The sequence below is a fragment of the Triturus cristatus genome, chromosome 12 (assembly GCF_964204655.1).
Source record: "Triturus cristatus chromosome 12, aTriCri1.1, whole genome shotgun sequence".
NCBI classification, from domain to species: Eukaryota; Metazoa; Chordata; class Amphibia; order Caudata; family Salamandridae; genus Triturus; species Triturus cristatus.
This window is the reverse complement of record NC_140595.1, coordinates 571,013,019-571,037,313: the sequence shown is the minus strand read 5'-3', so window position 1 is coordinate 571,037,313 and position 24,295 is coordinate 571,013,019. Positions and strand designations below refer to the sequence as shown.

General features: G+C 42.4%; 1 protein-coding gene across 2 annotated transcripts in view; it reads right to left on the bottom strand.

Annotated features, from left to right (window-relative positions):
* N4BP1 (NEDD4 binding protein 1) overlaps positions 1 to 24,295 on the bottom strand; it is a 241,775-nt gene that overhangs the window by 205,023 nt on the left and 12,457 nt on the right. For both annotated transcript variants that reach the window (XM_085639352.1, XM_085639351.1), the window contains exon 2: positions 20,295 to 22,279. In XM_085639352.1, the coding sequence (XP_085495478.1) occupies positions 20,295 to 22,279 (1,985 nt within the window). The remainder of the gene's footprint in view (positions 1 to 20,294; positions 22,280 to 24,295) is intronic.

Here is a 24,295-nt window from a genome sequence, read left to right as displayed (position 1 = left end):
TCCTTCTGGCAACTTTAGATGAAGATCTTTTTACCTTTTCAGGGTCCCTGCCATCATAGCCTTATCATCCAGGCCCTAGTTTTATTCTATCTGGACTGTGTGAACACCTGTTACATGGGTACCCCCACAACATTTCCAAGATGCCTACAAAGAGTACAGAAAGCTGCCACTTGCTCCATGGCCTGGTACAGAAAGGATTTGGTCCTACCGGAACATTTCTAGATATGGCAGTTGAATTAGTATATCCTGACTTCATACCAGTAGTCACAAACCTTAATCCATAGGAGAGGGGAAATTGTCATTCATGAGACCAGGGAAGAGCGTAATAACATTACAACACACAAATGCCAAAATCAATCTGTTCAAAACTGTATAAAGGTTATATACACATCATAAATTGGTTGCTCTATTGTGCAGAATATAAGTACTCTTGTATAGGTGAAAAAAGTCAAACGAAATACATTATGAAACAACAAATTGAAACAATGTATGTAGCACCCATGCCCGTCTGACAGCTTACTTTTAGAATCAAATTCCATCCATAATCTATAGGGACAGTGTTCAAATCAATATTGTCCTTAGGTGAATAATACCGTCAATCCAGGCTTTCGACCAAAAAAGAATAAAAAGGTCAATTATTACTTTGTTGGAGGGTATTCATCCGGACAGTGGGAACAACCTGGAATTACAATTCCTCCCGTGAGGAAAAAGGCTTGTTTGCATAGAGAAGGCACACCGGCTCTTCATCTGGAAAGATTTCAGTATAGTCCTCAGCCTCATAAGATCAGCCTAAAAAATGGTTCAATAGTTGTTTGCGCCTGCCAAAGTAAACCATTTAAAGTTTGCATGGCTTTAAATCATAGGGGAGCCATCCGATTTAATAAGGAAAGGCTCTTGAAGTGACTCAACATCATCAATAGAACGTCTCGCACTTGCCCAATTGCTAACAGCCCGAGACACCATCATATCTCAACTATATTAAGACGCCTTTAAAGGCTTCTGGTGAAGCACAATATACAATTAAAAGCCCGTATCATTATGCACTGCATTATACATGGCAAACGCACCCCTGTTTTGGAAAAAGAAGTTCTAACTTCGGCCAAACTATCGAAGATCTAGAGACCAATTTATCTGCACCATTCCAAAAACATACAAGTCAATAGCAGGCGACAAAGATTTTCATACTCTTATTCATATTATACTAATGCCATTAAGCTTTGGTGTGCTTCTGCCCTATAAATAAATAAATACTACAAATAATACTAGTATCTGCCATATATCAAACATATTAGCTAGAACTACAAAACCAATTCTACTCTACGCTTGGGATCTAGAGAACTGAAACACTTGTAACCAGCAAAGAGCAGACAGCTGAACTTCAACTTGCCCAAAATGCTGTTCTGCTTGTAGTCTGGAAGGGTAGACATAGATAACCCATCTCCTTAGCAATTAGGAAATTACACTGCTTCAAATGGCAGCTACGATTCAGCTTGAACATACCTGCATGGACTGTGTCAGACTAATCACAGGTCATAAGGTTGAGTTCTCTCAGCAAGGAATTTCCACTCTGCTGAAAAGAACTTGGTCACACACCTCCTACCCAGGCCTCCAATGGTACAACCTGGCAATCACTGACATTGTTGGGGATATTCAGTAGTTGCCTTATACTCTCTTTCTCCATCCCCCCTGTACCAAAGAAATACATACAATTTAATGAAGAGCTTAACACACATGTATACCAAACTCCAAAATCACCACTTCTTTAAGAACAGCATCTTGAGGCTGCCTGCTGTACAGTAAACTATTTAAATGTGATAAACTATTAATGGAGCTTGGCACTAAAGGAGAGGTGTGGAGGTGGTTGCGTGAATATACTTTCGGAGTACTACATCACTAAATGAATCAGTGTTTCACCCTATAGCAAAGGTTTAGTCCTGCTTGGTCCACTCAGCCTTAAATATTTTAAAAGGTTGATAAAATGGTACCAGTGAGTTGGGTAACAAACATCAACATTAAACACTTGCTCCTTTGTCTACCACTGATATGACACACAATGTTTATTCTTTAGATTTGTATTACATTTTTAATATAAAAATATTTTTAAAGTACAAATAGAGCACTACAACAAACATTCTGCTATACAAACGAACTGGATTACATACCAGAACGGTCCCACAACATTTCTATATAATTTTTTTTTTTTTTTTTTAAACAGCATATACAACATATGCAAGACAAACAGCATTATTTTGCTACTCAGAGAAACATGATTTATTGACGAGTAGAATCCAAATGAACTGTAAAGTTATACCACCTTCATAAAACTAGGCAAAAGAAGAAAATACCCCCCCCCCCCCTTTAAGTTACCAGGCATGTTCTTGCTTTAGCATCTCTTTCTGATGGAATATCTGCTGCTCCCATTCTTAAGAATGAGCTAATTGATTTTAGATTGCAATTGCCCTACACTCTTAGGAGATTTGCATTTCAGCCAACCAATGAATTTGGTTTACGGATCATATTCATCTGCCAACCCCAAAACAGTAAAAGAAACAAAAAGAAAATACACCAGGGAACTTCCACAGTTTCATACTTAATTTGCATTTCCTGTTCATACATAACAGACTTTTGGGAAGACATGAATCATTTTGTTTCAAGATATCTTGTGGTGATTAACAATTATGATCTATATTTAGCAGTCGAACTTCCTGAATCGCGTGACCAGACAATGAGGAAACTAGTCTGCATTTCAGGAGGACTGTAGTAAAATGCCCCAGCTACACTTCAGTCACTGTTTGCGATACAGTCATTCAGTAATGCCTTGGGTTTACCAGTAAAGTACAATAAATAAATAAATAATAATTTTGATTCCTGGTGAAACCATTGGCTGATATATACACACACACACACACACACACACACACACACACACACACACACACTGAAAAAACCATAGGTTTCACACGTTATAGTTAGCTGGACATTTCACTCGTACAAAACCATTGAAATTCCCCCGTTATAGTTAGTTCAGCTAACTAGAACTCGGGCGACCGCAATCCACTGCCGATGACGTCACATATAAGACACTATTGAGACAGTCATTCACTCTTACTCACCCATACACACACACACTCATCCACCCATACTGTCCTGCTCACATACTGTCTTCAAAACACGTACAAACAGTGGGTCACTCATTCATGCATCTATACGCTAAGTAACATCCCCCACTGAACCATACAGATACTCATACTGATACTCTAAAAACGAACTAATAACCCATATAAACTCATGTAGCTACTCACCAACCCATGCAGCCACTTGTACACAAATCGAGACACTGATACAGATATTTAAATATTTAAACATTACTCACTAATACTAGTATTCACTAAGATAATGTTAAATCAGTTATACAATTAATTTTACAAAAAAAACCATCCATTTAGACACTTATTTACCCATTTATTCTTCCATTAACCTTTAGATATACATATATAAAAAATATTTATTTTTCAGAAAGACACATTCACTGGATGATGTCATCAAAGATGTCATCAGTGACGTCATGAGTGATGTCACTGACCATGTCATGAGTGATGTAATATGCGACGTCATCAGCAGTGGATTGCGGTCGCGCGAGTTCTAGTTAGCTGAACTAACTATAACGGGGGAATTTCAATGGTTTTGTACGAGTAAAATGTCCCGCTAACTATAACGTGTGAAACCTATGGTTTTTTCAGCGAATTTGCAAGGTTTTTTAAATGCTAATTCCTAACTATAACGTGTGTGAAACCTATGGTTTTTTAAGTGAATTTGTAAGGTTTTTTAAATGCTAATTTTTAACTATAACGTGTGTGAAACCTATGGTTTTTTAAGTTAATTTGTAAGGTTTTTTTTAAATGCTAATTTATGTATGTATTATATTTTTTATATATTTATTTTACAATAAACTACCTATGTATATAGTTATAGATTGACTGTATCCTGTAATATGGAATGGTTCAGCTCTTTTTTTGAATTTGGATAAAGTTGAACAGCATAGTTAATATCTTCTAGAAACAGTTTAAATTTTTTTTTTGTTTTTTTTAAGGGTTTTTCACGGTGCGCGCACCGGCAATTTTTTTTATTAAACGAAATGCTTTTTTTTTGGATTTACGAGGTCCTTTAGGGACCCCCTGAGAAGGCCTAGGGGGTCAGGGACTCTCTACCCTGCCCCCTTTTCACGTTCTCCACTTGTGTTTTTAGCTCTCTTCTGCCTCTAAAACTCAAAATGGCGGCTGGGGGTGCGCGCACCCCGCGATTTTTTGAAAAAAAATAAAATGTTTTTTTTTCACCCTTCGGGGTCCTTCAGGGACCCCCTAACAAAGGCTAGGGGGTCAGGAACTCTCTACCCTGCCCCCTTTTCACGTTCTCCACCTTTCTTTTTCACTGTCACACACAAAATGGCGTCCGACACTTCCTGATTTCCACCGATTGGAATGTTGACTGACATCTAACCACCAATCAGAATTACGCTCGCGGACATTTGGTGCGCGCCCCGTGCGCACATATAGATATTTATGTACTTTTAAGTGCAATTTTCTCAGGAACTACTGAACAAATTGACACCATATATGCAAAAAGGCACATGCCTGACCTGAGGACTACCTCTTTGCCAAATTTCAAGTAATTCTGTTCAGCCGTTCGGGGTGTACCTTCGACTAAAGGTCCTATGGGAAAATGCATGGGGGAAACGAGTTTTGGGACCCCCCCTTTTTACTCAGCCTCCGCTTGACGAATCACCCCGAGACTTTCAGGGTAGGAGCTGAGCGGACCGCCCCATTAGTTTTGAAAATTTCGCGAAGATAAGTCAACCGGCGCCAAAGTTATTCAAAATAGAATTTTCAGTTTTCCTATGGGAACTCGGTCCTAACTATAACTATCTACTGGCGACCGCCAGTAGAGAATATATATATATATTCACTTAAAAAACCATAGGTTTCACACATCTTATAGTTAGGTGGACATTTCACTCGTAAAAAACCAATGAAATTCCACCGTTATAGTTAGTTCAGATAACTATAACTCGCGCACCCGCAATCCAGTGCTCCTGACGTCACATATTACATCACTCATGACATGGTCAGTGGCATCACTCATGACATCACTGATGACATCATCCTTGTGATAGAGTGGCGGTCGCGCGAGTTATAGTTATCTGAACCAACTATAACAGTGGAATTTCATTGGTTTTTTACGAGTGAAATGTCCACCTAACTATAACATGTGTGAAACCTATGGTTTTTTAAGTGAATTTGCAAGGTTTTTTTAAATGCTAATTCCTAACTATAACGTGTGTGAAACCTATGGTTTTTTATGTGAATTTGTACGGTTTTTTAAATGCTAAGTTATGTATGTATTATTTTTTTTTATATATTTTTCACCGTGCGCGCACCGTATGCGCACGGCACCGTGCGCGCACCCCGCGATTTTTTGAAAAAAATATAATAAATTTTCACCCTTCGGGGTCCTTTAGGGACCCCCTGACAAAGGCTAGGGGGTCAGGAACTCTCTACCCTGCCCCCTTTTCACGTTCGTCACCTCTCTTTTTCACTCTCGCACCCACAACAAACAAAATGGCGGCCGACACTATCTGATTTCGACCGATTCGAACGTTGACTAACATATAACCACCAATCAGAATTACGCTCGCACGCGTTAGGGTGCGCTCACGGTGCGCGGCTATAGATATTTATGTGCTTTTAACTGCAATTTTCTCAGGGAATCCTGAACAGATTGACTCCATACATGCAAAAGGCACTTCCCTGACCTGAGGACTACCTCTCTGCCAAATTTCAAGTAATTCTGTTCAGCCGTTCGGGCTGTACCTTCGACTAAGGGTCCTATGGGAAAATGCATGGGGAAAAAGCATTTTGGGACCCCCCTTTTTTCTCGGCCCCCGCTTGACGAATCACCCCGAGACTTTCAGGGTAGGAGCTGAACGGAGCACCCCATTAGTTTTGAAAATTTCGCGAGGATTCGTCAACCGGCGCCAAAGTTATTCAAAATAGAATTTTCAGATTTCCTATGGAAACACAGTCCTAACTATAACTATCTATTGGCGACCGCCAGTAGATTATATATATTTTTCCACAAAGTGTCCAAAACACAAAGCGCACTCCTCACCGGGATAAAAATAATGCACAGCATGTCACAGGTCAGCATAATATTCCCTTTAATATTCCTTTTGCCCAACGCGTTACAGAAAGCTTGTTTCCTTGTTCACGGGCAGCAGCAAAGTGAACTTACTCGAGACTGCGCACTGTTTTCACTATTCTTTCAATCCTGCCCAGGTGAGCGTCATTACTTCAGGCAGTGCATGCTGGTAATCATAGTTTCAATAACAAAAATCACTCCAACTGTGCTGCTAAAATGTCCTGCAATAATATTTTACCCTTGATAAGGTGGATAATGAAATGCGCCTCGTCATGCCAATAAGTGATCCCAGTGTTCTGCAGGCTCCATTCACAGAGTCACAGACCCCGCCTTTGGACACTTTGTGGAACAGTATATATCACGGCAGTCCAAACCGTGTTTAAGCGCACCACCGCGTGTTATCAAAGGCGGGTCTGTGAATGGAGCCTGCAGAACACTGGGATCACTTATTGGCATGACGAGGCACATCTTATTATCCACCTTATCAAGGATAAAATATTATTGCAGGACATTTTAGCAGCACAGTTCGAGTGATTTTGGCCTGGATGGGATGCTCTGCTGCGACTAGCAGAGCATTATGGGCCTTGTAGTGTCCTTTGTCTCCAGATGGAGCGCGCAATGTTGCTGCTGTGACATTCATAGCCCCCAGATGGGCCTCGGTGCGACTAGCAGAGCATTATGGGCCTTGTAGTGTCCTTTGTCTCCAGATGGAGCGCGCAATGTTGCTGCTGTGACATTCATAGCCCCCAGATGGGCCTTGGTGTGCCAGGGATATGCTAAACCCGATGCTGCCCCACGAAGTCGGCCTGCTCGATAGCAGACCGCGTGGCCCCCAAATCCTGGGGTGGTGCTCCTTCGCGGCAGGGTGTGCCGCGTATTTATCCAAGCTCCAAAGTACCCAATGTACAAGGATCACTCGAACAGCAACATGCTCATGAAGAGCCTTTATGGTATACAATCCGCCTGCAGAACGATAACTTTAAGCAGTTCAATGTACCATGGATACCGGACGCGTTTCGAAGTGTCCCCACTTCTCTTCAGAAGCTTTGGCAATTGAAGCATTTAAATGATAAGGGTCGTGTCCTATGCGCCTTCAATAATTTAAAAGTGAAAACTCAGAAAATATGTCCTTATTTTAGTCTTTTAGAGCACTAACCTTAATTTTGATGCCAATAAGACCCTCTCATATATGTAATTTCTAAAGGAAATGCTCTAGGTATTACAGTTTTGATTACATCAAGATGACATCAGGCGTTCCACACTTTTGTAATAAATATAGAATGTTAGCAATCTAGTTGTTCATTAGGATACTGTTGAGAGGCAGAGGCCAGGGGCACGGACTCTTAAAATTGAAGGCAGGTAGGAGGGTGCAAAGGCAACAATTTAACCACACTGAGCAGGCAGGAAGGGCCGTGGCAGCACAACAGACTATGGAGGGCAGTGGAAAGGGGGGCAGGGGCAACAAACCAACAATACAGGACTTGCAAGAGAGGCTGTGGCAATGTAATAGACCATTGTGAGCAGAAAGAAGAGGCAATGGTAGTACAACCATACATGCCAACAGACCCGATTCAGCCAGGAAACGTCCAATGTTTTTAAGCTGAAATGGACTTTATTTGATCGGTCTCCTGTCTACAATCTCCTCTTTTTCAATGTAACTAAAAGGGGAAAATCAATACCCCAGTTTTTTTTTCAAAATCTCCCTCTTACCAAGTTCAAAATGTTCGCAAGTATGGTACATTGGATCATGGAAGGAAATGGGGTAGGGACATGGACTTGGATAACAGAGGACAGGAGGGACATGGAGAGGTGCACCAAACTGACCCTGCAGGGCAGGCATCAGTGTTTGCAGCAGCACAATACACCACACAGGGCATGCGGGACGGGAGTGCAGCACAACAATCCATAGAAAGCAAGAGGGAGGGGACAGGACCATGCACTTGGACAACAGAGAACAGAGGGGCAAGAGGCAATGGTAGCTAGCGGACCATAATGGACAGACAGGAGAGAAAGCTGCAGCATAACAGACCATAAAGGGCAGGAGGGACGGATCAAGGGCATTACAATGGAACAGACAAGCCAGGATGGAGGGAGTAGGGGTCTGCACATGTAAACAGAGGGCTGGGGGCAAGGGGGAAGGGCAGGAGCAGCAAGATAGCCATGGAGGTCAGGCAGGATGGGCACTAGAAGCAAGACACACCATGAAGAGCAACAGCGAGACTGTGTTGGCATACACACAGACCATGGAGGGAAGGTGGGAGGAGGTCAGGGGCAGCTAACTGACCACACAGGGAAAGTGGGAGGGGCCATGGCAGCACAGAAGACCATGCATGGCAAGTGGGAGGGTTAGTGGCAGCACAATGGCTATGATGGGCAAGAAGGAGGGTGCAGGGGAATGCACAAAGGACGATGGAGGATAGAAGGGAGGGTCAGGATCTGTGCACAGACAAGAAAGTTCAGGGGAAGGTGACTCACAACAGACCGCACGGGGCAGGCAGGAGGAGCAGTTGCAGCACAACAGACCAGGGAGGGCAGAAGGGTGTGGCAGTACAATGGACCATGTAGGACAGGAGGAAGAGGATAGGGGCATGGCATATGGACAGGCAGGGTGGAGGTGGCAGGGACAGGTTACAGTCATCTGACAATGCTAGGCAGGTGGGAGGGGAGTGGCAGCTCAACAGAACACTCAGAGTAGATAGGAGGGGCAGGTCCATGGAACATGGTGGGCAAAAAGGATGGAGCAGGGGCATGCACAAAGACATCGGAGGGCAGGGGGAAGGAGAATAGGGGCAGCAAGCTAAGCACAGTTTAAGCAGGAGGTCAATGATGGGGCATAGAATTGGGCAATGGAGGACAGGAGGAGTGGACTGGTATATCATACTAAATTGAGGGCAGTGGCAGCACATCAGACCATGCATGGCCGGAGGGAGGAGGCTAGTCCATGGATTCACACAACAGAGGATAGGGAGGAGGGGGATGGGGCAGCAAGCTAACTGTTCAGAGAAGGCGCGTATTAGGAGCTTTATTGTTTTTAAAACGTGTGTCTGTGCGAACTACTTAAAATATGAACAAGTATGCAGCATAATCTCACTTTTATTCAGGAAGAAGAGGACGTTTGTGACTGTGACTCCGGGCTCACTTGGCAGAAACACCCCCTGACCCTCCACCCCCTATCGCAAAATGTAATGCCCGTGAAAAGGGTAGGTGAACACAGTGTTATATAGAACATAGTCCTGAGAGCACGATTGCAAATGAAAACTAGATATAGTATATGGTATAAACTATGCACCAAAAAGTGTGATATAAGATGCACCGGGCGTGAAATATAATATGCAATACATTGCGCGCAATGACAGATTCATTGGAGAGCGCGAGATAGCACAGGCACTAGTGCGTGCTATGCGATGTGCGCCTTGGAGTGTAATATGCACAGGGCAGTGTTGTGTAACCTAACTAGTCTCTAAAGTTGTAATATAAAATATGTGCTGGGGAGTGTAACGTTGCATATGCACTGTGACAAAGATATGGATCCCAGATTGTAATATGTATGGCATAGCACTGTGCGTTATAACATAGGCATTGAGGAAGGCACGTTAGATGAGGCAATATAACCCGTGCGAAGACAAGTGTGGCATGACATTCACGGGGTGGTGTTACAGTGCACATGGGCTAGAGAGTGTCATAGCATATGCTCTAGCTAGTGGAATACAACACAGAGGTGTGTGGCACTCAGCAGGCAATGGTGGGTGTAACACAGCATTGGGCTCTGCCAGGAGCGCGCTGTGACTCTCAAGTGATGTTCGTCCCCTTTCCAGAGAGTAAAATAAAAAGTATTACACATCTGGCAGTGGATGTGTGTTTTATAAACCGTGAGGGGGGTTTCTTGCATAGTTTGTCGAATTTTTGTCGAATCCCCTTTGAATGGCTTGGTGTGCATGTGTATTAAATGTGCCCGTCCATAGCTACCCATGTTTGTATAAATAAACGACAAGGGTGTCTACCGGGATTAGGCACGGTAGGGCATCAGACATGACAGATTCACTAGTGGTGTGAATACATTCCACGTGGATTCATTGTATGCATAGTCGCCTTTTAATGAATATCACGCAAATCGTCATGGTGATAGGTGCGTACGGTTTGTCCAGCATGTCCTAGGTGTGTCTATAAATATATATTTTTTAAAAATAAAAAACAGTGGCCGGCCCTGGGGATAGGGGTCAAAAAAATATAATTAGGAGACAGGCCCAATAAATTAGAATAAGAAGGGGAATCACACAGCCCCTCTTCTTCAAAAATTAAAATTAATAAAAGACTGGCATCGTGCCGGATGCCACGCCCTCTCCGTGCAGCACTCTGCAAACGCGCCCCCTGGCGAGTTGTAAGTTGGGGAATTAATTCCTCTTCAATACTGAGGGTCCCTGAGGGCCAACTAGCCCAACAGGCATCTCCAGTATGCGCCAGGGAGCTGCGCTGCAGACAGGTGTTCTGAGGCCAAGCCCCTTTTTACACCTCTGCAACGCAGCTCTGTGGCGCTTACTGGAGGTACCTAGTGGTCTAGTTTGACCCTAGGGACCCTTAGGATTCAAGGGGACTTAATCTCTCAATTTAGAATAGCCATAGGGCGCGTTTACACAGTGGTGAAGGGAGGGGATGGGGCCTGAGGTGACGTGTGCAAACACGCACTATGGCACGTTTTAAATTGGGGATATAATTTCCCTTCAATACTGAGGGCCCCTGGGGGCTGACTAGCCCACCAAGTGCTTCCAGTAAGCGCCACTGAGCTGCATTGCAGAGAGGTGGTCCAGGCCGTGCCACTTTTTACACCTCTCTGCAACGCAGCTCTGTGGCACTTACTGGAGGTACCTAGTGGGCTAGTTGGACCCTAGGGACCCTCAGGATTCAAATGAACTTAATCTCCCAACTAAAAACGGACACAGGGCGTGTATACACAGTGGTGAAGGGAGGGGACGGGGCCTGAGTTAACATGTGCAAAAACGCCCTGTGGCCTGTTTTAAGAGGTAGTTTTAATCCCCCTGCCCTATTATATACTAGGGGCTTACAGAGGAGGTCATGCTAATCACAGGGGGACCCCAACGCATAATGTTCCCTAGTGTATGTAGGTGTTTTCACTGTATTCTAAGTGTCTTTTAACATAGCACTGGCTCTAGGACTGGTTAGTCAGACTCAGTTACCACCAGTATCCGTCTGAAAAAGTTGAGGGTACAGGATGATTTTGGAACAAGGCTTCTTTCTGCTCTTCTTTTTGTTCTTTCTGTGCATTTTTCCTTCTTTCTTCACATGTCCTCTCTCTGTAGGCATAGTTAGAAATTAGCATTTAAAAAACCTTTGAAATTCACAGAAAAAACCATAGGTTTCAGGGGTGTTATAGTTAGCTGGACTTTTCACTTGTACAAAACCATTGAAATTCCCCCGTTATAGTTAGCTCAGCTAACTATAACTCGCGCGCCCGCAATGCACTGCTGCTGACGTCACATATTACATCACTCATGACATGTTTTTCACACATGGAGAGTGAGAGAGTGGACGACACAGTTGTGTTCTCCCGTACTAGACTTTTTTACACAATAAACAACTGTTGTGAGAAGAATGGACAATCATAATCTTCCGTTGTAGTGGAGTGATCTTCCAATACCCAGTTGTCAGGTGGAATATCAAAGATATTGAAGTAAAAGCCTCACTCACATAATAGTGACATGCTTCATCATAGGCAAATACTCCACACCCAGAGTAGATGGTACTCTCCAGGCGGACTCAACCAAAGATATAATGGGAGTTCTTAGATAAGTGGGTAACTGGTTAAGCAGGGAACCAGGTTGGAATTAAAAATACCTATGAGTATACCCCTGTTTGGTTTTTTATTCTTGGGTACTCTTGGTATCGTTAAAAATTTCGTGTCGGGGTTATTTTGAACCTAATTTGATTCAAATGTGCCCTCAGTTTTGTGCCAACATGTTTCGGCCCTAGTAATTAGCCCAATCGGGTCTGGGGGCCTTCGTCAGGGCAATATATTGTTCTGTATTTGTATATCCCTGCCGTGTGTCAATGCATATGTTACATGCAACCCGAAAGTGAGGCCCAATGCACTCACCTGTACGTTTTTGTGCTCCGACACCAGTAGTTTTTCTACTGGGAGATGCCTACTCGCACCATGCAGTTCTCATGTGTAGGGATGATGTCTTATAGTCACACATTCGTCAAAGACGTCATCCGCTGTTCAACCTCTCGTGACACATCAACTGCCGGAGATGTGATCTATTGGAAGATCACATCACTGATGACATCTCAAATGACATCACTGATGACATCACTGATGACATCCAGTGAATGTGTGTTTTTCTGAAAATTAAATATGTTTTATATATGTATATCTCAAGGTCGATGGAAGAATAAATGGGTATATAAGTGTCTAAATGGAACGAACTGCGTTAAGTGGGTGCGCACGCCACGAATGGCGTAAACTAACTTAACATTTAAAAAACCTTGCAAATTCACTGATAAAACCATAGGTTTCACACATGTTATAGTTAGCTGGAAATTTTACTGATAAAAAAACCAATGAAATTGCCCCGTTATAGTTAGTGCAGGCAACTATAACTCACGCGACCGCAATCTTCTGCTGATGCTAATACTGTATTTAGACACTTATTTGCCCATGTCTTCTTCCATTAAACTTTAGCTATACATATATTACAAATATTTTTTTTTCATAAAGACACATATGTCATCAGCAGAGGATTGCGGTCGCGTGAGTTATAGTTGCCTGCACTAACTATAACGGGGCAATTTCATTGGTTTTTTATCAGTAAAATTTCCAGCTAACTATAACATGTGTGAAACCTATGGTTTTTTCACTGAAAATATATATATATATATATATATATATATATATATATATATATACACACACACACACACATACACATACACACACACACACACACACACATGTACACACACACAAAAATAGAAGCAGAGAGCTCTGGGTAGTTCTCAATTTTAGGTGGAAAGCAGCTCCAGTATAAGCACTCAACACCAGCGACACTAATTTTGCTCACCTCAAATGTCTGCTTTTCTATCAAAGCCTTTAAGCGTAGGATTAGCACAGTGCCATTCACGTCGAGATAGAAATGGCAAAATGCTTGGTCCCTTTCCATCTCGGCGTGGATGGCGCTTTGCTATTGCACCGTTCTTATTGGTGGATACAAGGCCAATGGGAAGGCTGCAGTGCTTTTTCTGATCTTTCGCAGCTGCGATGTTGTACGCCAATGTTACAATCTCTACGATTGTATTAATCAAATATGGGCCCAAATGCCAGATAAAACATTATTCCCAATGGGCGGATTCAGATACTGGTAACCTTGTCTAAAATGCATTGTTGGTTCTTAGTATCACCATCGCCTTTTAGGCCCCTCAGTAAGGACAGTCAATTCACCATGTAAACCCTCGCCAGCCGTTGGAAGAAAAACATATGATGTCCGCAGGCGTCAGACAAATGGCTCGGCGTCCTTCGGTTTGAGTAGCTTACGACCTTCATTGGTCAGGAGAGCAATCGTGACAACAGCGGTTCAAGCTGTTTTTTTAAATTTCAGCTCCAAGGTCCCACCTTTACTGCCGAACTCCTAGGACGGTTGCTACCACTGGCGAGGGCAGGAACTCGCTATATATACACATACACACATACATACACATACACACAGTGCTTGCCACAGGAATGCGTTTTGGCTGTTCACTCAGCCCTTGTCAACCTGAGAGAGCCTCAATAACTCCACAGATTTAAATACTCTACCATGTGCAGGTAGGTAAACAGACGAAATACTTAGTTAAAAAAAAAAAAAAATGAATATAGTTATTACTTTGTAGTATCATCTGTTTTACCTCCACACACCAACAGGAAAATTAAATTAATCAAGACGCTTTAATTCAGTTCTTGCAGCTTTAGAAATGGTAAAATGATGTGCTCGATAACTTCCTTTTTGCTATCCGGTGTCAAAAGTAAACGAGACTGCCACTTTCATTACAAATTATAATTCCATTTCAGCTCCAAACAATGTCCAGTCCCAAATGAGGAGCACAATTTTTTTTATTTTACTCAGCCATTTGAATGTTTTTCTTATTGCTTTACGGAAAACATGCTTTAAGTTGATTTTCATTTTTCAGTTATCCAACAAGCTGCTAGACCACTGCAACTCTCTCACAAGCATTGCCCACTGTTAACAAAGTCTCTTGCTCGCACTGCTCAGCTTCTCCTGATTTGGGACTGAACATGGTTTGGAGCCTGAAATGGGATGATAATTTGTGATTAAAGTGACAGTCTCATTTACTTTTGACACCGGATACCAAAAAAGAAAGTTATCAAGCGCGTAATTTTACCGTTTTGAAGCTGCAAGAACTGTTGTAAAGCGCCTGGATTTATTTTATTTTCCCGTTATTGCGTGGAGGTAAAACCGTGGATACTACAAAGTAATAACTTTATTTTAATTTTTTTAAAGGAGAGTATTTCATCTATGTTTACCTACCTGCACATGTGAGAGTATTTAACTCTGTGGAGATAATGAGGCTCTCTCAGGTTGAACAAAGGCTGAGTGAACAGCCGAAACGCGTCCCTGTGGCAAGCACGGTCTCCAAATAAATGAATAATGCTCATGTTAATGAGTGTAGCCTTTCCTTTATTGGGGAGAAAATGCTGTGATAGATATAGATAGAAAGAGATAGCTAGATAGATAGAAAGATATATATATCTATATATCACAATCCTGTCAACGGGGGCCCCCAACAGTGCAGTGAGGCCTCAGAGGACAGACATCCCGTTAATCAAATGAAAAGAAGGATCGCGGAGGCCAATCCAAGGAAAAACTGCAACTTTTCAATGACATTTGAAGGGACACCACAACAGCTAGTTTCCTGATGCAAAAATCGCTGCATCATGGGACCTGTATGCACCGAACGTTATGGTCACGTGAGAACATTGTTAACTGGCGGATCTCGTAATATGTCAGCTAATTTAAATAGACGGACCTTGGCGTGGTTAGATCTGGCGTAACAGGAGCTTCTTCGTGAACCCCCAAAGCAGAGATCAAATATGTTATTTAAAAAAATAAAAATGAACAGGAAAGCGCCGGCCTCCTTGTCGAATTCGCCTGAACACACCAGCTAAACCCAGATATACCAACTGTTGCTGTGTTTTTGGATGCCGCCAAGGCATTCGATACGGTTGAATGTCATTTTCTACTCACTGTACTGTCCAGACTGGGACTGGGTGAGGCATTTGCTAAATGGGTTCAGATTCTGTATAACGCTCCCTCTGCTAGGTTGCGCCTAAATGAGGGACCATTGGATCTCCTTCCACCTTCTCTGACAGGTAGTGGCGCTGATGAAAACGATTGTCTTGCCGAAGCTGCTTTATCGGTTTCAAAGTGTTCCCATTCCTTTAAAGGTGGTCTTTTTTGCGGATCAAGCTGGCATGGGCAGGCCGACAGCAATGGATAGGGTGGCACAAATTGCAGCTCCCGTATCATTTGGGGGGGAGGGGGGGGGGGGGGGGGGATTTGTGGCCCCACACTTCGAGGTGTATTATTGTGAAACCAGGGGTGGATGAATTGCACCTGTGCAATTAATCCACCACTGGTTTCACAATAGCAGACAGGCCGCCCAATGTTTTTAATAGAGCAAGGCCAAATTTACCCCACCCCTCTTCCTGCTGCCCCATATGTGCAGTTCCAGAACAGGTTGCCCTCTATGTAATGTTTCAGTACCATACCCACTGCAAATACCCCTCAAATATGATCATATGCTGGAGCTCGACCATACCAAGAACTGCTGATGTCACTTGAAAGGAAGAGTCTTAAACATAAGGCGATTTAGTCACAGCACATATGTTTAAAACATACCCAGAATACTTAAGCTACTCCTTCGCCACCTTGCTGGCTGTTCTTACCTACAGTAAACTCTCGTATGAAGTTTGCCGCCTCTCTACCGTGTTTCCAGAGGAGCCTCTGGTGTGGCCAGTTTTGGCAATATTGCTTTCTAACCTGCTCCCATTTAAACCTATCACACGGTTATATGCTGCTGTGTTGGATTGCATGTTTATAGAGGCCCCCCAAGGTTCGCACAGCATAGGAGGGTGACATGGGACATTGCATTTCAGATGACCAATGGCAAATCTGTTGTACACAATCTAAGGAGGTGTCCCCCAATGACAGATATCAGTTAATTCATTATAGATTTTTATTAAGAACATACATCTGGCCTGTAGCTCATTAGCTATTATAACAATTATGATACCAAGTAAGCGATGAGGTGCCTGGGGCAGATTTCCTCCACCTGGCATGGTCCTGCCCGCTGGTGACCACATTTTGGAATCAGATAATTGTAGCGATATTAGACATGACAGACAGTGCTTTCCAACTAGTTTCTATGATGGTTCTGTTGGGTTATGTCAACTAGGTAACTAAAGGGTTTCGTAAATTTACTGCCATGGGTCTTCTATTGGGTAAGCATAGAGTGGCCATGATGTGGGGTGGCAGGTATGCTCCGAAATTTCAGGATTGGCTCAAAGATATGTTGTTCTGTGAGGACTGGTGCCGCAACCTTACCGCTGCTCAAACCCGTGACTTTTGGGACTCTGCGTACCTAACTGAAGTTAAATCCCGATTAATGACTATACCACTCCTGCACGGTTACTGCATTACCGGATACGAGAATATATAATCTGGTTGCTTAACTTGTTTAAACATATTTATAGTTGCCACAAGATGTGTTGTGATATTTGCCCACTATGGAAACCTCTGCTGTATTTGTATTACACTTCTGTAATGTTATTGTGATCTGTATGTACTGTAGGACTATTATTGCTATATTACCATTTTCAATTATCATGCTATGTATCGTCTTGCAGAACTGATTACTGTACTAGTAATTTGTTCTAAAATTTACAAATAGATGTTAACAACAACAACAGAAAACACAAGGTCAACTTTCCACGGTCAGGAGCAGGATCCGGAACTGCACATTGGAAGGACAATTGACTACGGAGACCATGTTTTTCCATTGAACAAAATCCTTCTCCAGAAACCCATTAATTACAAGAGTCAGTTCTCAGCGCAGGTTAAACGACCAACAGGCACTTACAGCGACACACTGGGCCTAGACAAGCAGCCTGCCGAAGGCATGAAACTCAGTGGAGTTCAGAGACTGAAATGTCATGCTTACCCTTTAACAAAGTGGCCCTAGCTCTTATGGAGGCTCCAGTGTCCATGGTCTGAGCCTTATGTTTTCCCACCAGACACTCAACAAGCAAGGCAGTGTGTGTGGGTGCAATATTGTTGGAGCTACGGGACACAATTTAGTGTAAAGATTGCATGCATGGCTTGCGGGAAGAAAGAAATGACAGCTAGAGGATCTGGTTTGCATGCCTTCTGAGACATGAGCCTCGCAACACTGACTGTAACAAGTATTCCAGGGTGTTAAAAAGGAACTTTTCTTCATGGGATCTGAGGCATCATTATCGTTTCATGTCAGACTGAGGGTCTGAGAATGCTAAGTGCGGGAGGAATAGAAAGAATCTGTTCTCAATTCCGGAAGGTTGCCCACAAAGTCCTTGCTACCGAGAAGAAAGAGTGCTCTTGCCCGTTGGAACAGAGCAATTAGTTAAAAGTTTGGAAGTCTCTTATGAACTTTGGAATAGATGTGGGGCAAAGCCAGAAAGGTAGGATAGCTGTGCAACCCAATTAAATATATGATACTTTGGGCAGATTCACCAAAAGTGACAAAGGCATGTACGAGTATGTAAACGAAAAAACACAAAAAAAAAAAAAAAAAAAAAAAAAATAGTACAGGAGTACTATTTTACATACTCTTACGTGCTCTTGTGAATTAGCCCCTCTAAGTACAACTAACGGTTGTTGGCATGGAGAGAATCCAGAGTGTGGTTATTTTTTTATTGTTTGCATCCTCCCACCACCTTGTTTTGTCCAGAACGTTCTTCTGTATGGTAATTTTGCTAATTCTGTGAGAAAGTCCATGATGGGTTTATTTTGTCGAATATTACATTTTATAGTGCTGTATACCGAGGTACAAGTCTCTTGATAATCTGCAGTGATCTTAAGAACTTACTTTATCAAAATAATTTAAAAAGCTAAAATGTGGTAACCTCCAAGTAGGGATAGGATAGGATGTTGGTCATACAGTTAGCCTAGTCAGCTCTTTCACGGCCTCAAAATAGACTCTGTAACAGAAAGAGAAAAATAACACCCAGCATCATTGAAATGATTAAACTGAAACTTCACGATTCAATATACCATATCTATTTTGCCCTTGAAGAAAGCAAATTAATTTTTACGCTTGGTTTGTGGACGCAGATAGTTCTGGAGGTAGTTTTGGTGCAGTAGCCCTTAGTTTCTCTATACAGGATGTCAGACTCCTTCTGGGGTAGTTGCACATGTGAGCATGCTGTACCCTAGAGGTGAATGAGGATAAGAAAAGAAGACACTCTGTCACCTGCGCGTACCCAGGTCTATGTACTGAACTGCCCAAGTCCAACTAATGAGTATTAGAAAACAAACTGCTGACAGAAAAGTACTGGTCCTAACAGAGAATGCTACAGATGACTAGTCAGTATATGAAGCACTGGCCTGAAGCCTCAGGGAATTGCAAGATGTCGTTTTTAAAGGGAGAAGGTAATAATGAACACATTGAGATGACATTTAAATAACACTGGCATAATATTCTATAATTTCAGTAATTTTGTATTAAGCATCTTATGCTAAATCCCTGAAATTGCACAATTAAGCACTGTTGCGTAATTACTCGCCATTTGCTGTACTGTTCTACCACATGTGCAAGGGAATAACAAGGGGCCACAGCGCTAGAGGCTGTTGCTTGCACCACGTGTGCTTTTCGCTACATTTTTAACGGGAAAACTGTCCTCCGGTGAAAGCCTTTCACGCTAAAATATAGCGCTAACTGATGGATCGTTGATTTGTGTCAGTACGTGCAATTTCCCCAAAAATGTTTGAGAACAAATTATGTGAATTTCGCACACGGCTAATAGCAATTTTGCTTCCTGAAAAGTAGAATGACCAAATGTTAGTTACAGGAAAAAGATTTTCTGAAATGAAAAACTTGCAGGCATAATAATTATGACAGCATACAGAAGCACTATTACCGGAAGAAACCTCTTGAAACTGGGGTAAAGTGAACCAGGAGAGGTCAGGATAAAGTGCAAGGAGAGAACACATAAAGTGGGGGTAATGGACAAAAAAAAGATAAATTAAAGTAATCCACGAGGTGAAGGAACTCCCTCACCAGCCCATTCATGCAATCTTTCAGGGGCTCCTTTGTGAGATTATTTGAAGAAGGAAAAATAGGACTTCAATACAGATTGTGGTAGCAATCAAAGCAGATGATGATTTAGCATAAGTGTGGGCCTTCATCAATGCCCTATGTCATGCATATTTTATTTCCCTTTTCAACCTTAATTTTGGACGTAAAATATTGATCTATTTTCAGTGAGGTTATAGCCTTTCATTTGAAAAGCTAGGATAGTTACATTTTCACTGAGGCAATCTCCTCTCAATGTTTTGCTTTTATAAAGATCTAACTGGCTACACCTTTTTAGGTGGTCCAATCTTCAAATGCTGCATGACAGTTCAAATGGTAAATATCCAAGTACCTGTTCCAGCACATGAACAACCTTCTGAGCATATCACTCTGCTACAGCAGTCGAAATGCTCGGCTAAGATGATGATGAATGATAATGCAAGTGAAACATCATGGTGTCAGGAAATTACCATAGTAAAAATTCAATTGTACTTTCTGTTCAAATGAAACCAGATTGCCCATTGCAAACAGATCAACGATATATCGCATAAATGAAAATTACGAATGAAACGAAAAGAAAAAAAGACACTATATCTACCAAAATGCAGTGCGTGCCATGCTGAGGGCACACGTGGTAAGGTCCATGCTGCTTTGTTAGAGTTCTACCACACCAAAATATTTTTGTACACAAAAGTTGACAGTATGTACTGCAAAATCAACAAACAGAATGCAAATGTAAAATGAATGGGGAAAGAGCTTACCTCATTGCAATATTGCTTCCATCTATAATGATGTGTTTCAGATCTGCTTTACCAGGTTCATTTTGTAATTCCAGTTTATAAGGAACATTTATTGTATTAAAGAATCTTTGACTCCCAGTGATTGAAGGATCAGTGTGCTTTGGTCCTTCAAAATTAACAGTAGGTGCAGGAACAGATAATTGCTGTCTCCCAAGGAAAGGCTGCTGAGCATTCACATTTGGTTCTGGGGGAAAAAACCTATGTCTTCCCAAAGGATCAGGATTATTTGGCTTTATAATATTGGCAACAGGTGCAGCTTCCGGACATCTTTGACTCCCAATGCCTGAGGAACCAATTGAATTTGGTCTTTCAATATTTTGAATAGATGCCGCCAGATTAAACCTTTGACTCCCACTATCTGAAGAGCCAAACATTTTTGTCACTAGGGTATGATTATCAGGTCCAACCGGAGATTTCTGAGATTCAACTGGGTGTTTAGGAAGAATTCTTGGGGGACATTTAGTTTGCGAGGGGTTCAAATTATAACTTTGTTGGGTAGAGGAAATAAATCCATTATTTTGATCAGCCAACACTGGAGACTGGTTCTTCAAATGTATATCTTTGGCCAGAACAGTATTTTGAAGGGGAAGGTTTGAAGTACCTCTTGGTATAACGTCTGTGTCTTTAAGTAGGTCTTTTTTTACCAATTCCTGTGTACAGACGTTAGGACCCGAACTCCCATCAAGGTTGTCACTTTTCACCAGGTTTAAAGAGTTGATTTTAGTTGACATCGTATTAACAGAAAAGTTGGCTGCGGTTCTGAAAGTTCTCTTTGAAGTTTTAGGCTTCACTGCCTGGCAATCTGTTACTTGAGGAACAGTAGATTTTTGTGTTTTCTCTGTGGGGTGATTAGGCTGGCCTTTCTTGATTTTTTCACCATTCATTGTGGAAAGTTCCTCAAGTGTCTTTGAAACATTAATGTTATTTGCGCTAATGTCCCTCAAAACATGGGAGGAGCCAGGTTTGCAAGAAGATCTTGCTTGCTCTTCCTGTACCCTTTTGTGCTCCTTTTCAATTTCATCCAGGAGTTTGAGTGGTTCCTCCGATTGTCCTAACTCACCAATTACTATTTCTACTATTTCTTTGTCGTAGCCCATTGTTTGGAAAAAGTTCACAAGAATTTTGTATTCTGCTTCCTCACTGACGTCATAGTCCTTTACAAAGATCACTGAATCATCTAAGTCACTGCAGCTGTCAGAAAGCAGGTCAACAACGTCCACCACAGTCACTGTGCCCAAAGATTCTCTTGGATTGTCAAGAGAAAATTGCTTTTTGGTACTCCTCTCTTCAACGTCAGAACAGCGTCTTTTACAAGACTGCCTCTCTTTGGAGACACAAGACTCCTGAATCGGAAGCGTGCCATTGAGAGAAGAACCGTTATTATTTGCTGATTCGGAAAGGACTGAGTCCATTTGTTTTGTGAGCTCCGACACTGGGGTACTTGCTTTACTTCGCACTTCATCCAAACAGGGTTGGTCTTCGTTTTTCAATCCGGGTGTTTGGGTACCAGTGTGATGTATTATTTCAAAATCTGGCAACTCACAAAGTTCTTCAGGTTCCAAAACCATTGTGTATCTTGCAAGATTTAGAAGTTCTTCCTTTAAGGAGCTAGGCAAAAGCAACAGATCCATTGTATATTTGTCAGCGTGTGTTTCAACAAAGCATTTAAACTGTTTCTTGACCGCCGATTCCCTAATGTTGGGCAAACTCAGATTGGTCTCAAAAAGTTCAACAAATTGTTGTAAGCGACTCTGAGCCAGAACAACCGCCTCCTCGCTTCCATTTATGCCAAGGACACCAAGTTCATATACTGACACATCAGCACATGTATCATGAATAAGACTGTTGAGAAACACATTCCTTGCACCAGCAAATATACAGTGCATTTCCTTTGGATAGGTTACCTTTTGTTCAACTTCAGGTTCGCAAAGTCCTTTAATATAGTCCTATAAAAGGGAGGGAGAAAAAGAAAAGTACACAACTTTGATATCTAGTAAGATCACAAACAGTAAAACAAGAAAATAATTACCATTCTTAATAAAGTAGGAATAGCGCAAACTGGGAAAAGAAAGGTTAAGGCAGGAACATAGTAAAACATTGGTGCAGAGGTAACAGAGTCCAACTTATTCAGGTGTAAGAAGCCCAGTTTCCTTACATACTTTAGGGTCTCGAGCACGCTTGCTACACCACAGGGCAGAAGAGCCTCAGATGAGAAAAGCTAGCATTCCCCCCATTACCTTTTGTGTGATTGATAAATACAAATCAACTCAGTTCTCAGATATACGTCCAATTGAGCAAGTGACCAACTCGACCCAAGCATCAGCCGAAGATACAAGTTTCAATTGAACAGAGATTCAAGCTACATGAGCAATAGCTCTAACCAATACAGATTGAGTTCACAGGTTTGTTTTTATCTGGTCAAGTTAAAAATCACACTTCATAGCATGTAAGAGGGCGAAGGGGCTAAAGACGAACAGTTCAGCTAGTTTAGATTTCACAGCACTCCAAAGCTGAAACCATAAGAAAAAGCGACCACGATCAATGCCAACATCCTCTTCCTCTAGCACTGATCCCCAAATGTTATAGAAACATTGTGGACATCAATATTTAAATGAAGATACATAAACATTGCTGCATACATGTTAGGTGATATGCGCCTTACGGATCTGTGGTCGTGGGCACCTCATCAGATAACTAGCTCATGTACCAAATTAACATTTTAAAAAGTTACACCCAATTAACAGCAATCTTATCTACTGGAGAAGGTTAAGAGTGACTGTGATCACTGGTTATCACCGTTGCGCGAGTGTACGCGCATTTTATGATTGATTTATTTATTGGCAATTTAGGTGTGGAGCGGGGCAGACACACTCTGCGTGCTTGAGGACAGTCCTCTAGCTGTGGCCACGCCGCTCGCGCGGGCCGCCGAATCGGATTTGCATTACCTATCGGTTTCTCTTGCATGCGTGGAGTCTCACTGCACTGATCCTCAGCCCCTGTGAATGCCCGACGGGGCGAATAAGCATCAGAAGGCTCTGACAGAGTGGAAATTAAGGGGTGGCTCCCTCCACAGTGTGTTTATAACAGTTTTGGGCACAAGTTTGGAGAAGTTAGTGCCACGGTGAGTGTTTGCTGTTTGCTCTCAACTTAGGGGCAGGCTAGTTAGGGGCAATTACTCCACTCAAATACTATTATTGTGCATACTTGGAATATCAGTGACTCCACTGGGTTTCCCCCCCCTGAAATTCCTCCACACCTCCTGCTACACGATGGCGTATTACGCAGAGGAGGTTGACCAGTAGGCTGATTATGACGATTACGCAGAATTTGAAGAGGTGCCTTACGAGCACCAAATGGAGGAACAATTGATTGAAACCCTGGATACCCACGTTCAGGGCTAGGTGAACAGGGCGCTGATCAAGGCTCTACAACCGTTTACCAAGCCCCTAAAAAATTATGGAAAGAGCAAATTTAAGGAGTCTTTGGGCGAACCATCACGATACTTCTCTGCTGAGATCTTTTCCCAGGTAGCATCCAGTGTCATTGAGGATCATGGTTATGGTGGGTCACTCCCGACGGGAAATTCGTCCCTTTTGATGACAGGGGAAGCAGAGGAGTCATCTCCGGCCCCACTGTAGAAACTAAGACTACCAAAAAAAAAAAGCAAGACTCAATGTCATTTCAGTCCCGCCTAATAAGAACTTGTTGTTTGACCCCAGAAATATTGTTCATCCGAGATCTACCGAATGGGTGCCTTGTGTGGAGGTTGCTCACTATGTGCAGGAGAATCTTCGGCAAGGCTTTGAGCGCTAGGTACGCGCTAAATTGAATTCGGAGGGCCTTAGACCTGCCATGTTAGGCAAAGTGGCAGAAACACCCGAGTTAGACCCGAATATGGCCACATTTCTAAAGAAGTTTTCGAAAGACCCAAATTAGGGGTTGAACAGAGCCTGGAGAGGGTG